Source organism: Stylophora pistillata, chromosome 3 (genome assembly GCF_964205215.1).
Source record: "Stylophora pistillata chromosome 3, jaStyPist1.2, whole genome shotgun sequence".
NCBI lineage: Eukaryota > Metazoa > Cnidaria > Anthozoa > Scleractinia > Pocilloporidae > Stylophora > Stylophora pistillata.
The window spans coordinates 8,560,528-8,587,326 of NC_142521.1; the positions used below are offsets into that span (position 1 = coordinate 8,560,528).

A 26,799-nucleotide genomic window follows, 5' to 3' on the forward strand; every position below is an offset into this window, starting at 1 on the left:
GGAATTTATTTCTTGTTTCCTGTAACCCCGATTGATCAGTTTTGTGCAGCTAGGGTTACCCAGTTAACAGTTCAAATATAAACTATAGTGTCATTCATGATAAGACAATGTCCTTAAAAAATGGTAAACCATTTCAATGTCAGAGTGAAATTGTCAGTGCCTGCTTCATTTACTGTCAATTTTTGTATGAACATGACTAGTCAGTATCAGATCTTATTATTATCTATCACCCATTCTGATGCAATCCTGCCACTGATGTGTTAAAAAAAAAAAATATTTTCTTTACCAATTCCATTCCTCTTCAAGTGGGCTGCCAGTCCTGCAGCTTGAAAGTCAGGATCATTTTGTTCCATCCACGCCCTAAACTGTTCACATGTGATACCCTCGTGCTGGTCCTCCCACTATAAACATTTTAAAGTAATAGAGAAAAATTCATTTAGCTTACGTTTAAAATAAGTCCAGAGTGAAGGCATTCTGATTAAACAAATTAAATGAAAATACTGGAGTTACATGTAATTGTCCAGGGTGTTTACTAAGCATTAGAGATTGAAGAAGGCTACAGCTTCAATCCAGAATTCAGTTGCCCGAGCTGTTTTTCATCCTGACATGGTAAAGATGTGCCTGCTGAAAACCCTTCTGTTATCTGTGACAGTCACTGACCTTTTGAGCAGAGGTCAAAATCAGGATGAATTCCACTCGGGTTGCAATATCATCAATTACAACGCGATTTGTGGAAATAAAAGGTAATGTTTAGCAATTCAACAGCTGGTAATGACCTATAAAGATCTAGTTTGTTTACCTTCATTTTAATCAACTGTATCTAAAAGAAAGCATAGGGGGGATTGCCGATTATCATACCATCGCCATTGTAATAATTATAGCTATTTTGATAATCACTAATGATACCTTTCGATTGCATTGAAAACAAGTAAACTGGTGACAGTTAGGACATGGCATCTTTAAAATCTCAGGCCTTTCATTTATGAACCCTGATGAGCACTAAACAAAAGAGTAACAATCATTATATAACATAACTACCACAATTATTATTGTTTTTTCTTTTTAAAGCATTTTTTTTGTGTGTTGTTTTTACCTTGTTAACTTTGTAATTCACCCTTGGTAGTGGCGCAAGAGAGACCCTTTAAAATTGAACTTGACGCTTCCAAATCTTAGCTGAAGTTCAACTCAATAACAGCCAACTGAGAGTGATGGATGAAAATGCCAGTCACAACACTTTTTCAGAGACCATCAACAAGAAAATATAAGATTCTTTTGGAAAATCTCTCCCATTTGACTTAGACAAGCTTGCAAGTATAAAATACTTTGAGACACCAATTCTCTAATATTTGGGTGAACATAAACACAATTCCCACTCCATAAACCATTCCTAAGGATTTAGGTAAATTGCTTCCAAGGGTTCTACTTTAATGTATTCTTGCATCTGGGGGTCTACATGTTAGCAAACTTAACTCCAAAGTAAGTGGTCTAAGTTTTAGCATAGTGCATACTTATAGTGTGGGCCAATTGACACCCTTGGCTTCTCTGCAGACTTCAGCACACCTTGTTTTTTAGTTCAACTTAGAAGAAAGTTTCTTAATAGATGGACATTATTACAGGTAAGTTACCTACAGGTAAGGTGTCAAGAAGAAGATGGAACTTACATGTGAGCACCACCTGAAGTTTGGCTCCTTCATAAGTGTTCTATCTCGGAGCTTTTGTTGAAATAAGTCATGAGTTCCTTGATCAACCAGGCCACGGATCTTTATTAAAAGGGAAAACAAAGACTCAGAAATGTTTATTTTCTTTGATGCACACAGAGCAAAATTACCAAATGCAAATTGTCATCAGGAGGGCATTATTGCCCAATCCTGATGGGCTCATAGTGTATTGAAGACATTGAGTTACGAGAAAGTGTGTTACTTTGATTTTTGACTTGCTTATTATATTTCATTGTTAAGCTTACCATGATATCAAAGTTATTGAAGTATTCTGTAGCTACAGCTTCATCCTCTAAGTTTTCAGGTTTCCCACAAACTGGACACACAAGGTGCATTATATTCTTGTCTCGAATGGTAATTGTGATAAACTGTGTGACACAGTCTCGGCAAACACTGTGTTGACAGTGGAGGAATGTGATCATCTATGAAAAAAAAAAGTGCAATGAAACCTTATTAAGCCCAGCTAGTATCTGTATCGATAGCAAAGAAGGCAAAATAATTAATTCTTCCTCCAAATGTTTCCTGTAAATGAACGCCTGCTTATGATGGACAACTCTATTGAGCAGATGCAAGTACCAAAATAATTTAGTGCTTTTGTCATAAGAAACTGTTAAAAGTATTCCTCAAAATTATCATGATGATAAAAAATTCATTAGTCAAAAATTTTCATTCTGGTATTTAAGTTTTGTTCTTTCTACCCAGACTGGTCATGCAAGTTCAAAAAGCTGCTGATTACTCACACTGTTCTATTGGGAATAAATAATACAATTCAATTATATAGAAAAATTGATCACCTGACTTGTGAATTCTGTGTTGAATTGCCCGCAAAACCAATATCGCATGAATTGCAAAGATGTGAGTGCGATATCAGTTTTCAAGTACAATTTAATATGGAAAAATCATGAGTCAGGTTAATGGATTTTCCTCGAATTGCATACTTAAATAGAAATAAATAAAAAAAAATAAAATAAAATAATATTGTTTGTTTTTATCCTTAGTGCCAAACAAGAGATGCAAAACAATATCACTTAGCTTTGTTTTCACCTTGCAATTCCATGCTAAATACCTTGCTTCATTAACAAATCACAATGGGAGATTTTATTCAATTATGTGATTCTATGGTTAATTTATGAAGTATTTATTTATCAAGTATTTATCAAGTATTTATCAAGTATTTAGTCATCCTGAATTAAGCTGACACTAGTCTTGAGGGTGTCTCCTCAAAAAAGATTAGGAAGTAACACTTATCAAATGTCAGTATGCTTTGATTGTTTAAGATAAAACAAAACAAAATCTTCACAAAATCACATTTATTTAGTAATTCTCCTTACTGTCTGCTATACAATTCTCATGATGTTAGTTTGGAGAATTTGGTTTTGGATCAACTAATAATCCCCTAACTGATATTCCTCTATCAATATTACCATCCCTTATCTGCCTGATATTGTATTTATTGTAAGGAGGAATTCTGTCTTGGTCTACATGGGGGATAAAGAGTTCAAAACACACCTGAGTCCTAGGCAATTGATCTGTACACAGTGGGCACTCTTGTCTCAGAAAGCGTACGCAACATCTGTAATCCCTGCAACTGCCGGCAGCTGTAAGAGAGTCATCCACTTCAAAGCCCTCATCAATTAATTTGATGACAATGTCTGCCTTGCCCCAGGACGAAACATCTTTTTCTGCCAAAATGGCTCTGATTCGCCGCTGAAAAGAACAACAAGTGTAAGCTGACCTAATAACAATTTACTAGCAGAATATCAGCATCTAAAGTAAATTTCATTATGTAGGTACTTTATTGTTCAACAAACCACAATCAACTGTATGTATTTATCACCTCTGAAAACTGAAAAAGGCATACTCAACAATTTCAAATACTTACACCTGAAACACTCCCTACTCTTTAATTAAGATGTGAAATTTTGTATTGGTTATTTCTTGGTGCCACACTAGTTCTGTACCCTGGTAATTTTTAATGTGCAATAAATATATCTTATTAACTAAGTGCAAGGGCTGCACTGGGAGAATATTGGCCCGAGGTCTTGACAGTAGGGACCAAGCGCAAGACCGAGGGCCGATATTCTTCTGGTACGGTCCTGAGCAAGCTTGGTTAATAAGAGATTTATTATAGAACTGAAGTTCAAAGGGACACAAGTGCGGTATCATTTGGGACCATTTGGGAAAGTGCTTGGTCCAATACTGAGAGAATATTGACCGGCAATAGAGCATTTTGATTGGTTGATTTTAGTTATTGCACCTCTGACTGCCCGAGTTGTGGAATAATTCTTTGATATCACATGAAAAGAGATACAGTAACACATAACAGAACAAAAAAACCAACTGCTGCAGTAGACTATTTCCCTCAGCATTGACTTTGTAGATGCTTGTCACAGATGAACCAAATTATGGCTTGGCTCACCACCCACTTCTCTGATTTCTGTGGTACAGCATCACACCCCACAGTCCAAATGTGAGGGGTTCAATTACTAGTGGGGATTACCGTATTTATCCGTGTATAAGTCGAACCTGTGTATAAGTCGACCCCCCATTTTCAAGGTCAGAAATTGGATATTTCATTATTTCTAGTTAAAGAAAAATTCAGACTTAAAGAAGTTTCCCAAATGGTTGATCTCTTATTTCTGAGAATGCATTGAAATCAAGGTGAACAAACAAAAAAAAAATGCGGAGCAAAATGTAACCGTGTGCTGTGAAGTTTAGTAGCACTTGTTTACATCACCAAGATTCATTATTTAAGCATATACAAGCACTTCGATTTACTGGAGAAGTAATTTACCAAATTTTGTAACTCGCTTTGAAAATGAAATCTTCTTGTATTTAAATAACCTTTATTTTAATGTTGAGTTTGAAAGGAGATATCTATGTGATTTACTAACATTTAAATTGTCTTTATATAACCTTAGGTCTTCAGATAGTATTTTATTTTCTATGCCAGCTACTCGATCCAAGACTTTAAGTGATCGAGCTTTTATGGTAGCGGCGCCAAGGCTCTGGAACTCTCTTCCAAAAGAACTTCATACGATTACTAATGTAGACAGTTTTAAGGCGCATATTAAGACTTATCTTTTTAAAACTTTTTATCGGTGAGCAATTTTATATTCAGTTCTATTCTCAGTTTGACATATTATATTGTTTAAGTTAATTTTTAATTTAATCAAAAGTGCAGTAAATGGTTTGAACCCGTGGGTAACATGTGAAGGTGTAGTCTGATCGTCCGGGTGAGTGTAGTCCTGAGAAGGACTGTTGTCGGTGGTGGTGACTGACGTTTCGACAACCTGTGCGGAAGTCATCATCAGAGTCAAGTGAATGATTGTTGTCCGTAATTCTACTGACAACAATCATTCACTTGACTCTGATGATGACTTCCGCACAGGTTGTCGAAACGTCAGTCACCACCACCGACAACAGTCCTTCTCAGGACTACACTCACCCGGACGATCAGACTACACCTTCACACTTAATCAAAAGTGTAATGCACTTTTGATCATTGCATGTAAAAAGCGCATTATAAATTGTTAAATTATTATTATTATTATTATTATTATTATTATTAGCATTTGCCTTGTCACTAAGCTACTGTAATCGTTCAATGAAAATGGGAGTTCAGCACTGTAAACAGCAGTGAAGCTATAAGGAAAAATGTCTGCCCTACAGATCAGAAGATACAAACTTTTTCGTCGATGAAGAACGCGCTGAAAACTGACAAACTCGAACACAAGTAGAACTGATTTTGTAAACTTGGTTTTCTTAATGGACTTCAGGCAATTGTTATGCTAATTTCTTGGATTGCTTGGGTCAGGTCTTTGTATATGATCCGTGTGTAAGTCGAGGGTGATTTTTTGGGGTGATTTTTTGGGGTGATTTTTCAGTCATAGAAGGTCGACTTGTACACGGATAAATACAGTAAGCTCTTTTTATGCCCCACCTTTGTGGGAAAATAAAAAACATCTATTCAGAAAAACTAACTTTCCGAATTCCAATTTGACCTGAAAACAGTGGACAAAAAGAGCCACTCAGTGGAATGTCCATTGCCAAATTTCCCATTAGTTTCCATTTCCCATTTTTTTCCCATTATGGTTAAGTGACACTTAAGCTCAAAGTTTGCCATCTAAACTACTCTTTCATTTGAAATTTTTGGTCAACTTCTACCCCCTGATTGATTCTCATAGACTGAGCAACATTATTTTCTGCAAACATACTATAAAATCTTTAAAAATCTACACTTACATCTCTGTCTTGGCCTCGGTCCGTGACAATTGCTTTAAAGTTAGCTCTGTCTTGAGGAGAGTCATTATCTACCTGTCTTGCCAAAGCCCGGAACACATCTTCATGAGTTGCTGTGTCTGGAAGACAACTGTTGAGAATTCTTTGTAGCATTGGCTGCAATGCCATTTTCTCTAGTTCAAGTATTGCTTTCTCTGTATCTCCCTCAGTGGTATCCAGGGCACTTATACAATCTGTTTTGGCATAAACACCAGCCTGCTGTAATTCTCTTACCTATTCAGTAAAAGCAAAGTATTGCATGAGGGAAATGTTACTAACAATAATTCATTTTGTCAGTATTGAATCACTCCCATGCTATAGAACAACTAGCAGACCAAAACTTAGTTAGGCTTCCCTTTAAAAATCTGCAAAATATTTAAACCAAATCAAACACAGCTCAAATATTCCAATTCAGATAATCAAACGTTTTGCGGGCCTTGAAAGTGTATATGTTCTCATGCCCAAGTGCAAACTTCTGTACTTTTGCAAAGAAATTTCAATTTTTTTCAAAAGGCATAAGTGAAAATGATCACTCCCATTTTCATCACTTTTATCACTATGCATATTTTCGTAAAATACATCACCCCTATCATTAATTGGGTGAGGATTAAGGAAATTATTTGCAATTTTAAGCATGTGACAACTCGCATCCATACCTTCTTCTTGCGGTTTTCCATACATTTATTGACTGCACGCGAGACTTCCCCAGTGCATTCAATTAGAGCATTTTTGGCTTCCTCTGGGCTCACATTCCCAATTTCCTGGGAGTTTTCTGGCACACTCAGCTCCACCATGACTCTATGAATTAAATCATACCATGTAGTTTGCAGCCAATGGATAGGACCATGACGATCTTCTATGCCGAGGATGGATGCAATGTTCACCTCCTCTGCTGTAAAGCCTTCTGTTTCTCCAGCCTGTAAGGATCAAAATAGATGGATGGACTAGGACTGTAAAATCACAATTACGAAATGCTTTAGTGTGATTAATAAAACTATTCAAACTATGCAATTATATTTAGCACCCTGAAAGAGTGTCATAATAGAGAACTCTGAGTTGAAAGGCCTCAAAATCTTTTCAATTACAAAGCTTAAGAATTGAGATGTCTATGATTGGCCATCAATGTGATTGACTTTCTCCATTTGAGCAGCAAAAACTATTTATATCAACAGGTCTCTACTAAAACGCTAGCAATCATGTCAAATACGAAGTAAATGAAACCTCTGTCAGATAAGAAGTAACATGCTCATTAGATACTTACGGTAAGTTCAATCCTGGACATGACAATTTTCTAAGACCAACGCAATATTAAGAATATTAAGAATACCTTTAACTGAATGTATGTTTTACCTTCAGCCATTCAACATAACGAGCTCCAGATATGTAAATCTCTTCTTGATGTCGTCGGAAAGTTTCATCTACAGGTGGGGGATTCCATGCTGTGACTGGAGGTGTTGACAAGTAACCAGTGACGAGACTGACAGGAGAATTTCCAGCAGCTGATGGATTGATCTGTTAAAAAGAGTAATTTTTCACTGGCTGAGTGGAATGAAATAAGTGAAAAATGTTTTTCTCACATGCTGCTGGGGCCTGGGTATAGGTCACATGACCTATGGGGCGAGCAGCTGTTTTTGTTGCGTCCGCAATTGCCGACTTTCCCGCCCACCCACCCTAAGATTTTAAATGCTTATACAATACCAGTATAATGTACTAGCCTGGAACTTTTTTCATTATTTTTGGTCTTGGTGTATGCTACTTGTATTAGCTTTGAATTTATAATAAAGGTCAGGTTGCAACTGCAGCGGTCAGCTTAACATGGCTACCAGCGGTGTGTGAGAAAAGGTGTTCATAAGCAATTATATGACTGTCTGGCAGAGAGAATGTGCAAAATGACTGAAGGCACAAGTTGCAGTAAAAATAAACATGCTTTTGAACGTAACTTCTTCCTATAATGCCCATACATTATCCAGTAAACAGGTGATGAGAATACTCATCTTGATCCAATTTCAAATTCTCACAACTAGTTTACAAGTAAATGTTTAGAAGCTCGGCAGAGGATTAACAATTGCATCATGAGAGTTTAAGGGGCTGAAAACAAAAGTTGCTAATTAAAAATGCTTTTTTTTTTAGTTCACAATGTAGTTTTCTCCTTTGCTCTAACTGACTATGATGACTTTGGTTTTAGTTTTACAAAATTCAAATGAAATTCACATAAATTTGCACAAGAAAGTGGAGAGGGTGGCTGCTGAATATTAAATATTTCAATAAAATTATTTTCAAACAACCTTTTAACTCCCATCAGTGACCAAGACAGAAATTCTCCTTACAATATCAATACAATATCAAGCAGACAAGTGATGAGAATGAAAAAAAATATCAATAGGGGGATTGTTGGTTGATTCAATACCAAATTCTCAGAACTAAAGTCATAGGAATTGAATGGCAGACTATAAGGAGAATTCCTAATGAGATCTTAGGAGTGAAAAGGATAACAGGAGAAAAAATTTCATACCTCTGGAGCTAGGCCTGTTGCACCCAATGGATCTACAAATGGAGGTGGGGGCACAAATCCATGCGGATCATGAGGCGTGCCAGGGTCTCTAGGAAAAGGAGGATTTACACCTGGATAAACCATTCCAGTTTGATTTAGGATTCCCACCTGTGCAGGACCAGCCACACCTGGAAAGGCAGAACTTCCCAGAGGAGGACCTCCTGGTACAACTGGTGCTGTTGTATTTGCTGCCTCCCATGGCTGGCCTACTGGGGGCATGGTGTTCCCAAGGAGTGGTCCTATAGGTGGTCCTACAGGTGGTCTCATAGGGGCCCCTGTTTGTTGCGCTTGTGGATTGGCTGCGCTCCCTGTTGGAGCTGCTTGAGAATTTTCCAGGTCTGGTTTTTTGGTTGGCACAGTTGAAGCAGGGATTTGTTGGCTGCTTATATGTGCGGCCAGATTAGTTACAACCCGTGGTGGATAGGCTTTCTCCATCTTTGACTAAAGTAAAAAATGATAATAATTGATAAAAATATTCCCTCTCAGAGAGTGTATATAATAGTTACAGATTCACACAGTGGATCTGTAGTGCATTGCAGCTTGCAGTCTTGTTGATTTCCTTTCCATTTCTAAATTTTGACCTTGAAACAAAGTGTTTGATCCAAAGCATTTTAATTTCAGAGAAAGTAACAAGAGGTAACAAAACTGGTTAATTCGGCAACTGTTTATTCACACAGAAAAACAGAGAAGCTCTTCAACTGAAAATTTTGATTAAATTGTAAATTAAATTACCTCAATTTATCACTTAAAATTAAAATGATAAATAAGGAAGTATGACAATTCTTAATTTCTGATTGCAACTAAAAGGAAAACATATTAACCTTTAGTTAACTGCATTTATTCTGAGACTAATTAAGACACATTAAAAAATGTATTTAAGGAAAAATGAAATGCAATTAAAACTGAAAATAACTATGAAACAACATTATGTTACCAAGCTGCAATCTGACCTGATTTCTCGCAGGCATTTTCTTCTTAGGAGGTAGTGGAGTTGTTCTTGATTTAAAACACATCGCACAAATTCTTCTATTCTTGTTTATATATGTGCAGAATTCACACGGCCATTCCTGGTCAGGATCTGATAAAATGTGAAAACTAAGTACACCTTATTCCACAGTATAATGTATATCATAATGTGTGCAGATAGTCTGTGAGTTGTGTGGTGTTTTTTTAAACCCCATAGGGAGAAGAAAGGGGAGAAGAATAGCAAGGAACTATACAAAATATACAAACAACGAGGGAAGTCTCCTCTCGTATCAGTCGCAATTAAAGATTGGGATATGTCAATTAGCTAAATTCTGACACTATAAAGTTTATAGGGCTGGCATACATTTTTCACTGAGTGAGCATGAAGTGGTAGGGTTCTACTATACACACCTTCATCTGCAAAAGAAATCTCTGCACTTCTAGCTGGGTCTTGAGCAGCCAAACCAGGTGAGGGGAAATTTCTCACATCAACCATTCCTTGACTCTGGGGTAATGCTGACTGGTTTTGAGGCTTTGAATCAGACTTTGCAGGTAAAGGTTTCTTACAAAACAAGCAGGTCTTATTACCAGCAGAGTTTAGGCAAAAGCAGTAAGGGCAGGAAAGGGCTCCATCTTCCTCTGGACTGGTAGGTGATGGTGGTGTACTTATTGGTGTCCTTGATTCAACTGGCATTTTGGGTTTTGCTGTCTTTAGCTTGGGTGGTGGCAAAGGAGGTGGGGCTGAACAGACAGAAACAAATGATAATTCCAGTCTGTTAATAATAAATCAAATACTATACACTTCTGGTGAACTATTAATGTAAAAATCTAAAGAAGACTGTTCAAAAACCATAAAACTGAATTTAAGAATGACTCTCAAAAAAGAAACGACAACTTTGAGTTTAAATTTAATTTAATTTAATTTAGTCCATTTTCACTGCATTAAGTTTTGCAGTGGGGAAGGACTAGAAAGGAACATAGGAACCATTCGTGCTAGTCCACCCTCCCACCCATCCCACCCCAGGGGAGGACATCCATCACACAGTAATCTCGTGTGTGGGAAATTAACGTCTCCTACCCCAACCCTGCAGGAGACGGGACCTCCATTTATTTGTCCCTATCCGAAAAGACTAGAATATCTAACCATTTCTTGATGTTATAGAAAGGCAGCAAATTCTTCTCAATTATTTTAAGACCCTGAGTGTTGGTCCGGCCGGGGCTCGAACCCTCGACCTCCCGCACAACAGTCCAGCGCTCCATCCATTGAGCTAACCGGGAGGCGGTTAGCTCAATGGATAATTTTACAAGACATGTTTTGACATTCTCATGTCATCTTTAGTTGCAAATGAGCTATTAATGGTTGTACATTTGAATTTATATTAAGGTACGTTACAAACTACGTGTCAGGGCGTACATTACAATTTGAATCATAAATACGCGAAAAATGTAAATAGCGTACGCTTGACTAGATCAAAAAAAAATAATAATAACAATAATAATAATAATAATAAAATAAAAGACCAAGGAAACACATAATTAAAAGGAAAGAGACAATTCTAGAAGCTTCAATTGCTGATTAAGAATGGGTTTTTCCCACTTAATATGCAATGCCTCTTTGATCATAATTTGGTATTTTGAAGCGGCAGAATCTAAGATTGTGAAACATTCAGTATCACAAGAGTCAAGACAGGCCCTTGATGATTGCAGGTGCTTGTAAATATGCGAAGTTTTGTCCGACAAGAGGTGCTTACGAACTCGTGTACTGATGTGGCGAGTGGTCTCACCAATATAACTGACATTACAGCCAGCACACGAAAATTTATAAACGACACATGAACGTAGACCTAGCGGTACTGAATCTTTCACACTGAACATGTTTCTGAGTTAAAACGTACTGAAGACTAACTTAACATCTAAATCAGCTCTACAATAACATTTGAGTAGTTGTCTTAACTTAGTCTGAGCGATGTTTGAAAACCGACCAACATAGAGAAGTTTATAATAGTGCGAAGAAGGTTTACCAGAGTTAGAAGAGGCATTTTGCCCAGTAGGAGAAGGATTAATTTTCTTAGCTAGATACCTGTAAATGATCTTGTCTATGACCCAAGATGAAAAACAATTTTTCTGTAGCAAGAAAATAAGTTTCTTGACATCCAGATGAAAACCAACCCAGGAATTATTGATCTTATATACTCTGTCAATTTAAGAATGGCATTAATGGAAACAGTGACTTGTAGAGAATGTCCACTAAGTTTCCTAAATATATCTTAATTCTTGAATCAGCACTCTAGAAAAATTTAAAAGACAATAAGAATGTTCTTACTTGCATTTTCGTTTTTGTGATTGGCTGTTTTCATGGTTATCTTTGTTGTTTTGTTTCTCCTTTCTTCTTATTTTAGCGATTGTGATAACTCTGGTTTTGTTTTTTGACACTCAAGTGCAAACTGCCCTAATTATAATTTTTGGCAAGGCTCTGATTGGAAAAAAGCCTCTCTAAGAGGACAAATTAAGAGCAAAGTACACAATTCAAACCTTCATCCACTGTGTAGTTACTATCCTTTTCATCATTTCCCCTCTGAGAACTTGGCGGAGTTGTGCCAAAAGATGGTGGCATAGGGGGTGGCCTTAAAATTGGTCTTGTTTGATCCTGGATTTGATTTGATCCTTGAAAAAAATTAACAAAGACTTTATCCACTCAACTCTGCATTCACAGTACAAAGTATTGGCTTAATTTAAGCTCAAATATTATTTGGAGATCAAATTCATAGTTTCCTCATGTTCCTTGAGAGTCTAATTCATCCTGAGAATAATTTAAAAGACTTTTGATAACATTTTGCATTTAATGCATCAGAATTGATGCAGACTTCCAAAGATAATTAAGGCAGTATAAGATAGACAGTGGAAAACAATGGCACCTTGCATTCCTAAGCAAATTTGAAAAACATATCATACAAATTAAAACTCACTTTGCATTTGTGAAACTGTATAAGTGACAATTGATTCACAAGTGATTAACAACTATATCAAGGCCTTCATATCTGCTCTTATGCCTACTCAATTATCAAGAATATGCCCTGAAGAAGGAACTCACTTCTTATCACAGCTTGCGCAGCCAGTTGTTGAGTTCCAGCTTCAAAAGAGGGAGGTTGCTGTATGACTGTGTTCTGTTGTACCTGAGGAGTGGAAGATTCAGGCTTTGGGGGTCGACGAGCTTTCTCACTAGGTTCGGGTGTTTTAGGAGGTTGCTTGATGTTTCGTCTTGGTGCAGGCACAGGCCTTGGTCTGGGTGTGGGTCTGCAAAAATTAAAAATTCATCACATTCTCTAGGATTTAAAAGAGTTTCAAATATACATAACCAAAAAAAAAAAAAACAAAACAAATAAAATGAGAGTTGTTCCCTTAAGAATGTACTTAACTCTAACTCATTGAGGTCTTTGCCATGCATTGAATGAAATCATATGCATAGATAGTATGAAAAAATTAATTATCATCAATCCATTCAACTGACTCCATCACTCAGTCAGACCATGTTATGCTTGAGAACTAGGCTATCAAAAACATAAATTGATTGAAAAATAATGACCGAGAAAACTTTGTTCCTTTGGGTACAAAATTTTTTTTTCCTTTTTTTTACCAACATACTCATCTTTGTCACACACTTAACAATTCCTACAGACCAATGAGACCTTCCTTTGAACTTGTTTTTCAGAATAATCTTGATGATCGTTTTCATTCTGTAACAAACTTTACATAACTTACTGGTCACCTCAAAAATAAGTAAACATATATCCTGTAGAGGAAGTTAAAACATGTTTGATTCTCCTATAATGCATGTCTTAAATGAGGAAGTCAAAATTTTCTTGTAAAATATTATGAAATGGAAGTTAAAAATTAAAGCTTCCAAATCCATATAATTGGTATGAATTAATTTTTTCCTAAAAAAATATCCTGTCTGTTATCACTCAAACACAAATAGATATGTTGTAAGAGTCTTTCATGTTTGTCTCGTTTTGTTGTTTAAGCATATTCAAAAATAATATTTTACAGTCCCTCTGTGATGTCAACACTGTAATGTTACCCAAAAAGGACTAATTTTTATGGGGTTTTCCCTCTAAATCACCTTAATACCCTTAGATAAAGATCTAAAATGGAATGTCCAAACGAGGGACAACTACCTAAAGCCTAAGAATAGAAATTCCCTCAATGGCTATCTTTGTCAAAGAATCCCATGAATACATGTTATTTTTATGGGTTTTTCTCTGAGGAGAAAAACATTCCTGAGGATAATACACTGTTCTAATTGGCTGTAATGAGTACTCTTTATTATTAGTACTGGATGATATATAAATTAAAGTAAAGTCCTATTAATTAAACTAAGTAGTAACTCATGGCAGACATTAAAAAAAGCCAGCTATAACGTTTAAATAATTGTTTGTTACTGTTAACAAAATAGCTTTAACTGAAAACTACAAATAGTGCAACCTGTGCATGTGCTGTGTGCAGTTGTTGTGTATTTTGTGTAGTTAAGTTTTGATTTTGTTTTTTTTTTTAATTGTGAAAATATTTTACCTAAAGCTAGTCTGTTTCTTGCATTTTGTCATAATTTTGATTAAATGGAAGCAAGACCTTGCTTCATCCAATTCAATCTATACTTGTGTACAACAAAACAGACTCCTGCTTCAAGGCCATCCAATTTTGGATCCAATTTTTGGATTTTTTTTTTTCGCAATCACTCGACTGTATGATTTAGGCCAAATTGGACTCCACTTAGTCCTATAACCATTACTTTGGGTCATAAAAGGATCCAGATAGTCTGCCTACATCCACTTAAACAAAAAAAAAAACAGTCAGCTGAATACAGGTGGTAAACATTGGAAGACAAAATTGAGACTTTGGCTGATGTCTGCTTAACACAGTTTTTAAATTACCATGAATATTCAAAGTCAAAGTTGTCAGTGTTTATATTTTTTGTGTTTTCAGTTATTGAAGTGCAGCAAAAAGAACTTTTCTCATACCTTGCGGCATCACTAGCACTTGCGGTTATATTAGACACAGCAGTTCGCTGATTCTGAGGTACTGGAGAGGAAGGAGCAGCAGCAGCACCACTGCTAATTGGCTGATCTGATGGAGTGGCTGTCTCTGTTTGCAGCTGGCTCCTGAAATGACGTTGACGAGAAGCATGCTTGTGATACAAACTATCACAAGGAGCACAAAAGGTGTCCTTACACTCTTTGCAGAACTTGGTTGCATTTGATTCTCCACATATACGACACTCAAAATTAGAGGAAACCTGGGTGTGAGAGTTTCCACTTGCTTGGGCTTGGGCTTGGTCAATACCATCTTCAGCATCTTCATATTCAGAATCTCCTTCACTTTCAACATACCGTTCAGAAACTTGTTCTTCGACTGAGGCCTGTTCTTTATGCTACAAAAGTCCAACAATTAGATACGTTAAATAAATATCCATTGAATCACTCTCAGTTGTAGTACTGCAGCTGTGCCAACTGTAGTTACTGTGGTTGTTGGAGCACTTTTTAATAGAGTGTTAGTTTCCTTTTTTGACAAAATGACTTTACATCAAGTTTTCCTGATAAGTCTTTAGCAGCACAAAATGCCTGATCTTGTCCCAGTTTCCATAGCACAGAATGTCTTGGAAATTGGCCACTCTCTCAAATCAGAAATTTTGATTTAGCAATAAACCCCCCCTTGGCAGTACCCATAAGTAAACTATATATCCTAGGGTGGAGAGGCATGAATCATGAGTAGACATGTGTGAAAATACCACACAAAAAACCTCTGAAACAGAACTTAGCTGGATCTTTTGAAACATAAAGGCTGATAGTTTTGAAAGAAACTGTTTGGGGCTGCGTCGGTGGGAGTAACGAAATAATTTGGATTTATCAATAAAGTTGAAATGGTAAATTGGCCACCGTAACGATTACAAAAGCTGACGTTTCGAGCGTTAGCCCTTCGTCGGAGTGAATGTTTTGCTCCGACAAAGGGCTAACACTCGAAACGTCAGCTTTTGTAATCGTTATGGTGGCCAATTTACCATTTCAACTTTGTTGATATATCCAAATTCTTTTGAAACATGTTCTTTTCCCAAATTTTGCCTGCCACTGGCCTCATAAAAAAACACCCTGATGGAAAATACCATTAAGAATTCAACATTATGGTGACCACTTTTAGCCTGGAGAAGTAACTAAACCAGCTTTTTCACTCATTCTGTAGATGATGAGACCTCTTTACAGGGGATACCTGGTTAACACTGATTCTGGGTTATTAATTAAAAATGGTTACTTTAACAGTGATTTTAAACATCACCATTTCAATGTGTTTCCATTTCCCATCAAAGATTTCTCAGTCTCACCTTTTCTTGCGGTGGAGCGGGAGACCTTCCCCCTGGTCTTCGTGGTGATGGTGTTGGTGGATATTGGTTACGGGCACTGGTTGGAGGTGGCTGACTGGGTCTTGAAACACCTGATTCTGTGCTTACTGAAGTTGGAAGTGAAGGCCTTGACACCCTTGGCGGAAAACGCTGTGGAAGTGATCGTTCAAAGGTGGCCTGGAACAGCCTGGGAAGTTCAACTTCTTCCTGTGGGACTGGTGGGTCCATCTCATAAAATGGATGCTTGTTTACCAGCAGAGTATCAATTTCATACCTAGCAAAGAACAAATCTGTTGCCAGGTCTTTCACTCTAGCCACATCAGGCTCAGGTACATTTGAAGGGAAGGCAACACCATCGTGTATATCCTGTGTGTATCCCATTTGTGATAAAATATCCCGACTACCAATGAGTCGACCAACATGAAGTTGGACAAGAGAACTGGTAAATTTTACATTCCTCCAATAAGGAGGACGATTTTCCTTTATCAAATTGGAGGCATATTTTTCTAAGATGCCTAGGCCCTGAGTGAGATGAAGGAACCGAGGTTTCTCCTAAAATGAAAGAAGAAGAAAAAAAAGATGCATCAATAGCAAAACCTACAACTGCATGGTCAGGAGTATGAATTCACAAACTCATTCTATACTTACCTTATTTGCCTCAAACACTCGCCAGATATCAAGTTCAATATATTTTCTCTCAATATTCACATCCATATTTAAGACAAGTGAGCATCTCTCCAGCAGTGTCTGTAGAGAAGGATCAGTCAAATCCACAAACTCCCTCACTACATTTTCCCTGTACATTCTTAATTGACTTTCTATCTGATCTTCAGTAAGATGGTTAAATCTTGCTGCATTTTCCAAAGGGATTTGCCTTCTTCTGACTGTTATATAAATAGGACGTTCCTCAACATATGTTGATTGTTCTGATGGCATGTTTGGAGGCCCTGAGGCAAGTAAAAGATCAGAGGAAGATTATTCTTAGTGTTAATGTATATATCCATTAAAATAATAATCACCAGTCCAGTCATACTTGTACTTTAATGAAACAAAATCATCTTTACTTAGAGAAACACAAAGCTTTTTTCAATTCAAGTCAGATGAGATAAAGTGATGGTAGTATTACAAATCCTTAAAAAAAGAATCCATGAATTATGTCCAAAAAATTATTGTCATAAACAACTGCCACCTTTTTCACTTTGGCAGATAAATGGCATTTGAAGACTCACAAAAAAATAAAACTCCACTTTTAATCTTTTGCTGAGAAAACAGAGATCCTTGCATGGATAACAAGTGATAGTAAATAAATAATGATTAATCAAATATAATAACTGTAATTAGTAGTAAGACTAGTTGGTTGTGGTCAATACCCATCTTTATTACATGACTCGAGCAGTCAGAGGACCAATAACTAAAATCAACCAATCAAAATGCTCTATTGCTGGTCAATATTCTCTCAGTATTGGACCGGGCACTGTCCTGAATTGTCCTGAATGGTCCCGAATGATACCGCACTTGTGTCCCTTTGAACTTCAGTCGTATAATAAATCTCTTATTAACCAAGCTTGCTCAGGACCGTACTGGAAGAATATCGGCCCTCGGTCTTTTTTGTACGGACCTCGCTGTGCTCAGTCCGTACTGTCAAGACCACAGGCCTATATTCTCCCAGTACAGCCCTCGTGCTTGGTTAATAAGATATATATATCATAAGGTCTGAACAGTTACTGTTACAGTTAGAGAAAACGTTACAGAAAACGTCAAAATGTTACTGTTACAGAAAACGTCAAAATGTGGTAAGAACATTTAATAACACTCAGCTGCAATTCATGAGCCACTTTTTTGTTCTTACCTCATTTTGATGTCATCTGTAATCTGTTACATAGCAACATGGAATCTATTTGTTGATTTTGTACCAACTAAATAATAAAATACTGGAGGCAAAACTAACTTAGGATAACTAAAATTCAACAATGGCTGAGCAATTCCTTCAAGACAAGAACAAGTATGACTTCAAGCTCAGGAGAATGCTTGACTGGCGGAGGATATCCAGCACTTACTTTGCAAAGGTCTCTCTGCAGGGTTCCCACTTCTAATATGGGAACCATCCCTTGCCTCATAAGGAATAGGTAAGCCACCATTCCAAGGAGCAGAAGACTCAGATAGAGAAGCGTCTAAGTCGGTAGCTGCATTTGCATCAGAAAGGTGGTTTTGTTGTCTTGGAGAGTTCCTATTTTCCATTATCTCCAAATTTTTATGGTTGTTTGTAAATTGTCTATCTTGTTGAGAAGGTTGAGGCAAAACTGTCTGCTAACTTGATTTATCAGAAATGTAGAGATGAACTCGTTAGTGGAATCTATCTGATAATGTTGCAGATGAAAAGGGTAAAGTTGACATGTTGTCTTTACATGTCCTCTTCATCGATCTGTCCTCAACTGCAAAACAATTAAAAAAGAGAGGTTTTAAATTTTTGTAAACACTAGTTGGTGCAGACCCTTAAATAGGAGGGATCCCAAAAAGGATTTCCTTTAATGCTTTTAACTGAGGGAGGGGAATTAAGGAAAAAAGGCTGATAGTTTCGAAAGAAACTATTTGGGGCTGCGTCGGTGGGGGTAACGAAATAACTTGGATATATCAACAAAGTTGAAGTGGTAAATTGGCCACCATAACGATTACAAAAGCTGACGTTTCGAGCATTAGCCCTTCGTCGGAGCGAATTAAGGAACAGGCTATTTCCTATAAAGTCAAAGTAAGAATTGTGTGGAGACCCGCTGTTATTGCTGTTGGATCCTTCAAATGAGCATTTATTCATTCCTTCTTGAATGTAAATCCTACATATCATATTATTCGCATTTGTACATTGTATGACTGTCAACATGAAAAGAAACAGGGAAAAGAGGAGGGACTTCTTCCCTGTACAATCCTCTAACTTTATTTAAAATACTCTGAAATGCCACTATAAACAATCCAAATTCTTTCAACTGGCAAAAGTTAGACACTAAAAATACAATTGGGTTGTGATTTTGGTCAGGTCCAAACCACACCCAATACTTTCAGGGCCACCCAAAAGCTAGTTCATTAACTCACAACAGACTCGCCTTAAAAGAATAAAGGGGATAAGTTTCTAAAGAAACTGTAGTACTGTGTCAGTGGGGGGAGTATGACAACATAAATTGGTATTATAATAACTATCAAATGAGTTGATAATGCTAGTTCTTGCCTTTTGACCAAATTACACCCCTAATCTTTTACAGCCAACTTCATCACTACAAACTTGACTGATCATGTAGCCCTTTAACTATCAAGATCTGATTGTTAATTCTCTGCTTTAGCTGTTGTACATTTACTTTTAAATTAGTTATAACAATCTGGTATTAGATCAGGATAAAAAATTCTATGGGAAAATTCATTACTTGACGAGGGAATTCCGCATTAAATTGCACGCAAAGACCGATATCGCACTCATCGCTTTGCGATTTGTGCGATATCGGTTTTCAAGTGCAATTTAATGTGGAATTCACAAGTGAAGTAATGGATTTTCCTTGAATCGCATGACGGAATAAAATGAGAAAAAAGGAAACAGCATTACTTAAAATTGTTATGCTTAAGTAGATGCGAAACAATTTTACTTAGCCTCGTTTTCAACTCGCAATTCTGTGCTGAATACCTTGCTTCATTAACCAATCAGAATGCAAGATTTTATTCAATGATGCAATTCTACCTGCAATGTTTGAGTATTCTCATTACTTGTTTGTTGGAAAATTTATCGATAATTTAGAGAAAAATTGCATGCTAATCACTTTTAGGAGCGAAAGGGTTACCACAAAGCAATTTGGTTACGTCACCTCAGTTGAAATATGCAAATTGGTCACCGTAACGAATAAAAAAGCTGACGTTTCGAGCATTAGCCCTTCGTCAGAGCGAATATTTCAACTGAGTTGATATAACCAAATTACCTTGTTACCCCCACCGACGCAGCACCACAGTTTCTTTAGAAACTTTTAGCCTTTACCACAAAGCGGATTTATGACACTACTCTCAAATTAAATCTCCAAATTTTCACTCTGATGATGATTTTTGATTAGGTTGTTGGAAATTGTCAATTACTTCAACCAACAGCTACATTAACCAGTCAAGTCACTTGAGAGTTATCCCACCCGAAGTCATGTCAGCCGGAACCTGATCCATATCACCCCCTCCCCTTAAAAGATGTTGCCCAAAGAAACAAATATTAAAGATCAGACGTACAGACTGAAAATAGGCACTTAACACATCGACACCAGTCGCTAGACATTTTAATTTACCTAATCATTCTAAGCAACATATGGCAATCTGTGGTCTTTCCTTACACTTAGGTAGCACGGAAAGCCGTAAAAATCTTGAACAAAAGCTCATCTTTCAAACCGGCAGTCTAAATCCCACAGAGATCAACGAACGCTTTTCATTCCACTAATTTACTCTTGTTTTTCTCGTTGCCATGTTCCCACCAATAACAGCTCCATTTTCAGCCTTTAAAAGCACACACAACCCACAATTTCTCTATTCGCTCCAACGAAGGGCTAACGCTCGAAACGTCAGCTTTTGTAATCATTACGGTGGCCAATTCACCATTTCAACTCTGTTGATATATCCAACTTAAGTTGAGATATCTTTATTACTAATTTAAAAAAAAATACCTATTTGCTTATGTCAACAAAGTGAAGCATATTGGCCATTTAGTGTGTACTTGTTTAGTTCTCATGGGAGTTTTGTAAACTTGAAAAAATTTATCTTGGTTACTAACAGCACCATGAAGACTTTGACAACACAGAAACAAATCATATGGTCAGAACTTGAAATTACTATGTTTGAGTGCATCATTTTGAATTTGAAAGTGTTGTTCATTTCTAACAACAAAGGGAAGTGTTGTTTGTTTCTAATAACAAAATGAAGTGCTGTTTATTAGTTATGTCCTGGTTTTGTCCTCACAGACCTTTTGCACTCTATCAATTTGTACCCAGTGTAAATCACTTCATTCCCAACCCGCTGGCTAGATTAGGAGATGACTCTCAGGGGATGACCACCACAGCTGGTCCCTCTCAGGGCAACCATCACACAGACCAGGCCTCATTAGACCAGATTATCCTAATAGTAAGTGTCAGCATGAAATCTACACTGGAAAAATGCAGTCTTGGGAACCTATGATCCTTCATTTTATTCTGGCCGCTTATACTTCCTGGTTTCAGTAGTCTCTGACTCTTTAACATGATATGCCAGCATCTACATCCATTGATAAATGCTTTTTTCACAACATCACAGTTTTCTCATAATTATGTTTGTGATTGTTGGGTAATTTGTGCAAACAAAGTCTCACAACATGTTTTCAATTTTTTGACAAAATTTTAAGACCACAACTTGACATACTTTTTGCTTAAACTAGGACTACATTAAGTAAGCTTCAAATGGTTTTGAAAATGAATAGAGTAAATAGAAGAGCATCTGAGCGATACATTTCTATATACACAAAGTTTGAGGAAATGAAAATTAGAGCCTAGAATGTTCTGCCATTTACATCCCAATAATTACATCAGTGGCCCTGTATTCTGTAGTTGTTCCATTTTATTTGATAAACATAATTTTTCAGAGCACATTGACACTTGCTATCACAGTGTTCATGAAGTTGCAAGGTATTCTGCATTTACTGAAAAAATGACTGCAATTAATACCATTAGACGAATTAAACTTGAATGGATGTAAAATACATAGAAACTTAACTGAAAGGAGAGGCAAGGAAAGTTGTATCAACCAGGTAGAACCAATTACGTATAACCAAAACATAGCATGGATAGTCTATAGCTCGACCACTGCATTGAGCTAGTAAGAAGAAACTGTTGCGTAAACAAGAACACTCAAAAATTCGTTTTTGTTTCTCATTGCAGATCAATCGAGAGCGAAACACTCGGTTATTTTGTTCAATCCAATTCAAGCTAAGTATATAGTTTGAATATGCAGTCACGTTTATAACGTATTCGCTATGGATAACGATTACTTGAACAAGTCTCTCCCTTCGAAGTTAATTTTAATAGTTCATTGACCAACCTCAAAGTCTGAAATACCAAGTGTGCCTGATTCCTTTCCTCCTCGTCTCCTGTAACATGTCTAAATAAATGCATTGTCTCACTTCTCGGAAAAAGTGGCTTGGTGGAGGGAACTCCACCGATTGAGACAGGACCAATCAGCAGCAGAGGAACCATCTCAGCATCGGGGAACCCCCTCCCCCACGAAGCACGGGAATTCATTGGTTAGATTCCAGTTGGGTTACGTTACCTGTCCTGACAATTCCTGGGGCCGAGAATGGAAAAACAGGTCTGGGACTGGCCAAAATAACGATTTTCGAAAATAATGCAGCTGAAGTAAAGGGGAACCACCTCCCGCACGAAGCACGGGAACTCGTTTGGTGGGTTCGATTCGGTTGGCTTACGTTACCTGTCCTGATAATTCCTGGGGCCGAGAATGGAAAAATATGTCTGGGACTCGCCAATGATGATTTTCGGACATTATCCAGCGATGTTTCACTTTCTTATGGGTATTGTTTCGTATTTGACTTTAAATTTCACGTACAAATGGCTTAAAAGTCCAGTCATTCATCAAGAACCTATAAATTCGTCACAGACAACTGTCGTAGCTTCGTTGAAAGAAGGCTCAAGTTTGTGGTGCATAGATGACACCAAATCTAAACGAATCTGCAAATTTCGATATTTGTGTTACCATCCAGTTCAAGATCACTTCTTGTTCTTTCATGGTCCAGAGACGGTGATCGATGGAGTGCCTGATAACCGCTTCGATCCAGCACTTCTGGACTTGTCCTCAGTTGACGATCATAACACCCAATACTTCAATTACGTTGACTATCCGGTTTCTGCATTGGATACCTTTTCTAACATCACCGTCATGGATGGCTTTAGCTTAATATTTAACAGATTCAATGCAGACAATATTATGCACGTTGTTCATGACGATCTCCTGCCTCTGTTCCATACATTGAGACAGTTTTCTTGGAGTAGGTCTTCTATTGATCTTGAATATACATTAGTTATGATGGAGGGATGGAATGAAGGCGCCTACTTTGATCTCTACAAGTTATTCACAAACAAACCACCACTGCTTAAAAGAGATCTTCAAAAGGCAAAGCAATTGATTTGTTTTCAGCATGGTGTCGTTGGCATCTCCAAATATACAACATGGTATCAGTATGGGTTCAAGGAACCACAGGGAGCCCTACCTCACACTTCATTAACAGGACATTATGTGCGGCAATTTGTTATGTTTATTAAAAGGAGGTTGGGGTTAGACAGTGGTTTGATAAATGCATATGATTCTTCTTATGTTATACTTTGTTCAAGGGAACACAACCGTTTAATAACCAATGAACTGGATTTGTCAATGGCAATTGCCAGACATCTCAACAAACAAGTTATTCATATCAGCATGACAATACACTCTTTCAAAGAACAGGTCCAACTTGTAAGCAAAGCCAGTGCACTTATTGGAATGCATGGCTCAATCTTGATTATGGCAATGTTTCTACCACCCGCTGCAAAGCTTATTGAATTGTTCCCATTTGGTGTCAATCCTAATCATTACACTCCTTATCGTACCCTGGCAGATTTACCATGGATGGATATTGTTTACGGTGCATGGAGAAATGAAATTGAAGAGAATACAATAACGCATCCTCATGAAGCACCAGAAGTTGGTGGAATTGTTCATCTCAGTGATGAGGAACAAAAACAGATCATGGGAACGAAAGAAGTTCCAAGGCATCTATGTTGTAGTAATCCCTACTGGCTTTATAGAATTTATCAAGACACCACTGTTGACATAAAATCACTCCTACTTGTTATTGAAACAGCAGAAAAGAAGCAAAGAAAGATGTCTTCTAGGCCAAAACCTGCTTATGACCACACACTTTACCCAAGTAAAGTTATCAATGTAACATGTCAACTTCCTCCAGAGGAGCTACAGCCAGCCTTATGGTTGTCATGGGAACCACCCTTAAATATACCTTTTATAGCTGGCAGAGATGTGAGATATGAGGTGTGGATTCAACCCAGTGGACAAGAAAATTATGCTGCATACATACTTGATCTGACAGAGTATACATTTACAGAAAATTTGCTAAGAAACACACATTACAATGTTTGGGTCAGGTGTATTGTTAATGAAAACTCTGGGCCTTTTGGTGATGTTGCACACTGTGAAACAAAATGACACAAGGTAGAAGCAAGTAGGATTGCAAGGCTATAAATTTTTTTTCCAGACTTTGATTTATATTTCTGTGTTACATGGCTCTTGCATTAGACCAAATTGAACTTGAACAAGAATGTTTGAGATATTTATCAAGAATAATGAATTAAATCACAGGGATGTTACAAAGACAAAGTTATACGTCAAGTAAAACACAACTGTTACATCATAATGCATGGGTTAAATATACCGTATATATATTTAGTATATACTAAAACAGTGGATAGCGTTGAAGGCACGCTCTGATTGGCTAGTTAAACTCTGAATATCCTTTGCTATTTACCTCCGAGCAACTTGGGAAAAAATAGCATTCCATTCAGGTAAGCAAAGCTGTTTAAACACCAGCTTATAAAGGTCCGTAGAGCGGAGTAGATTTTGAGTGTTTTTAATTGAAATATTACATGGCTTGTACAATTTGAACAAGCTGGGGTAATTTTGAATAATTGTTGTGTCTAAAGCGTTTCTAAAATTGGTTCTTGCCTGAAATATAGTTTCGTTATTAAATCACGTCCGAAATTGGGCAGGTAGATTGGAGCATATTTAATCTGAAAATTATGATGAAAAAGTTTAAAAAAGAACGAGGCAAATTCGTGGCAACTTTTAAAGGGAGTCACCCTTGTTAAAGTAACATAGAAGTGGGGAAAATCCCCTCCCCCTCCCCCCTCCCCCCCACCCTTCCCCGCCAAAATAAATCATTGTAGAGTTCACTGAGGTAAAGTTATAAGATACTAGTTTCCATTGGCTGAGAAGTGTACTGATGGCTTCAGGATTGCCAGCACCATGAACAGGGCAAAGTTGATAAAAGATGCGATGGACGCCGCTTGTTTCAGAGTAAGTGGAAACCCGTATGTCTTGGTACCCAGTTGGAAAGACTTCACCAGCTTGAAAAATCTCTGCCAATCTTCTTTATCGCCTTGTAACTGACCGACGGACCACACATAAATGAGATGTTGTGAGACGTTTGAAAAAGTTCTGGTGATCTCTGCAGAGCTATACAGGAGGCGTAAGGACAGGAGAAACCATATGCACGTTTTGAGGAAAGTCCACCAGTGGGAAGACGGAAAATTGGGATCGAGGTGAACAATAGCCGCAACATGGGTAACGAGACTGACCACGGAAAAGAAAAGAAGCAGTACAATGAACGGCTGGAAAAGGCTAGCGAGGGCGTCGATTCTGTATAACACGTCTGCAAGATGTTTACTGGCATCTGCTGCCGAAATTTGTGGTCGTTTTGGTACATTTATCCGCCCTTCTATTGATTTCGAGAACTCAGCTGACTCTGCGGAGAAACTATCAAAATCCTGTGTTGTCACCGCATCCCAGTTGCCCTCCTCAAGAATGCCGGGATCAGCGCTTACCTGAATTTCATCCAATAATGGAATTTCCTGTTCATAGACTAAAACAATGTCTTTCTTAGTCTGAAAAAAATCCATCGAAACAAATCCACTCAGGCCATTTATTACTTTTTTCAAGAAGCCGAGCTTTCTCCAAACAGGAGTTTGGTTTCCCGAGGGCCGATACAACAGAAATGGACTGTCTCCAAACCTGCACATGAAACTGATCACATCCCGCACTGTCAGTCGGCAGATCAGAATGAAAGAGTAGGCTACAAATCCAGTGATATACATAGCCATTGCCCAGAAGAAACAATACAGTACGCGCCAGGTCACAGCGTCAATTTCGAACAGGATAAAGTTGCACTCCTTCCAAGAACCTGCAAATTTGTCCCCTTGAAATTTCGTGTGAAAAATCGCATAAGCAGTCCATTGATAAATTTCTAGGACGAATGGATAGATGCAGTTTTTCAAGGCACTTTTCCTCAGCCAAGATGCTCTTTGTGTCTCGTGCCACGGAATTCCCTGATCAGACTCTAGAAAGCCGGTTACCATGGATTTTTTAGATAGCTTCCTTCGCAGTAACTTGTTGAAGGCTGAGGACGTGTACACGCGAAATCCAGCGATCAGTGCAATCAGGGGTACGATGTAAAGCGAAAACTGTATCCATGTATCGACAGATGACCGCACAAAGACTCCCAAACCGGCCACAAATGTCATTCCTCCGAGCAAACAAATGAAAATAAGTCCTCCCAGCCAAGAGTGAACTTTTGAATAGAGCCGCTCTCCTGGTCCAAAGAGAATGGATGTCGCGACCATGGGGGATAAAGCTCTAGAGTAAGAGTTTCTCGCTGAAACGGATGCACTTGATAAACTCATGTTTGAATCTCCTGAAAAATTAAAATTGAATCGTCGGTCAACAGTCGCAAGTGTTTGAAACGCGAATGAATTTCATGCTAGGGTCCAGGGGTGCTCATTCTTTATATAATTATATTTTTACAAATATGGGCCAATCAATCGAAGGCAAATGGAGCTGTTAATAAAAACCTTTGTTGAGAGTCTATTTAAGCGTGTTGCCTCAAAACTGGCCTCAGGGGGTGATTGACTTTTTCCTTTTTTCGCTCGATACTTCACTCTATCCTTTGAAGATTTGTGATCCGAATCTGAGAGAACAGAACACCAGAAAAAAACAGCGGAGACTCGGGTTCCAATAATCGCAGGACCATTCCCCTTAGGTGACCTAATCTCTTCCAAAGCGGTTATTTGTTCTCGTCACGC

The 26,799-nt window shown here is 37.6% G+C and overlaps 3 protein-coding genes across 3 annotated transcripts in view; 1 reads left to right on the forward strand and 2 right to left on the reverse strand.

Annotated features, from left to right (window-relative positions):
* LOC111337705 (uncharacterized) overlaps positions 1–22,124 on the reverse strand; it is a 28,233-nt gene extending 6,109 nt beyond the window's left edge. Inside the window, exons 1-18 of the mRNA XM_022944051.2 lie at positions 21,980–22,124; positions 17,962–18,336; positions 16,553–16,851; positions 15,887–16,456; positions 14,532–14,941; positions 12,608–12,810; positions 12,049–12,180; positions 9,928–10,257; positions 9,501–9,628; positions 8,512–8,991; positions 7,350–7,511; positions 6,656–6,916; positions 5,964–6,233; positions 3,228–3,425; positions 1,964–2,140; positions 1,662–1,760; positions 907–999; positions 287–401 (exon numbers count right to left, since the gene is read on the reverse strand). Of these exons, the coding sequence (XP_022799786.2) occupies positions 287–401; positions 907–999; positions 1,662–1,760; positions 1,964–2,140; positions 3,228–3,425; positions 5,964–6,233; positions 6,656–6,916; positions 7,350–7,511; positions 8,512–8,991; positions 9,501–9,628; positions 9,928–10,257; positions 12,049–12,180; positions 12,608–12,810; positions 14,532–14,941; positions 15,887–16,456; positions 16,553–16,851; positions 17,962–18,142 (4,108 nt within the window). The 5' untranslated portion in view covers positions 18,143–18,336; positions 21,980–22,124. The remainder of the gene's footprint in view (positions 1–286; positions 402–906; positions 1,000–1,661; positions 1,761–1,963; positions 2,141–3,227; positions 3,426–5,963; positions 6,234–6,655; positions 6,917–7,349; positions 7,512–8,511; positions 8,992–9,500; positions 9,629–9,927; positions 10,258–12,048; positions 12,181–12,607; positions 12,811–14,531; positions 14,942–15,886; positions 16,457–16,552; positions 16,852–17,961; positions 18,337–21,979) is intronic.
* Positions 22,125–22,278: 154 nt separating this feature from the next.
* On the forward strand, positions 22,279–24,409 carry LOC111337713 (protein O-linked-mannose beta-1,4-N-acetylglucosaminyltransferase 2-like). Its single transcript, XM_088753123.1, has one exon. The coding sequence runs from the start codon at positions 22,394–22,396 to the stop codon at positions 24,149–24,151; it is 1,758 nt and encodes a 585-aa protein (XP_088609249.1). The 5' UTR covers positions 22,279–22,393; the 3' UTR covers positions 24,152–24,409.
* A 147-nt stretch (positions 24,410–24,556) lies between these two features.
* LOC148734389 (uncharacterized) lies at positions 24,557–26,728 on the reverse strand. Its single transcript, XM_088753124.1, has one exon. The coding sequence runs from the start codon at positions 26,398–26,400 to the stop codon at positions 24,916–24,918; it is 1,485 nt and encodes a 494-aa protein (XP_088609250.1). The 5' UTR covers positions 26,401–26,728; the 3' UTR covers positions 24,557–24,915.
* Between the last annotated feature and the right edge of the window lie 71 nt (positions 26,729–26,799).

What these genes read in the sequence shown, in the direction of transcription:
- LOC111337713 (XM_088753123.1), top strand. Translation starts at nt 22,394, where the DNA reads ATGGAAAAATATGTCTGGGACTCGCCAATGATGATTTTCGGACATTAT.
- LOC148734389 (XM_088753124.1), bottom strand. Translation starts at nt 26,400, where the DNA reads ATGAGTTTATCAAGTGCATCCGTTTCAGCGAGAAACTCTTACTCTAGA.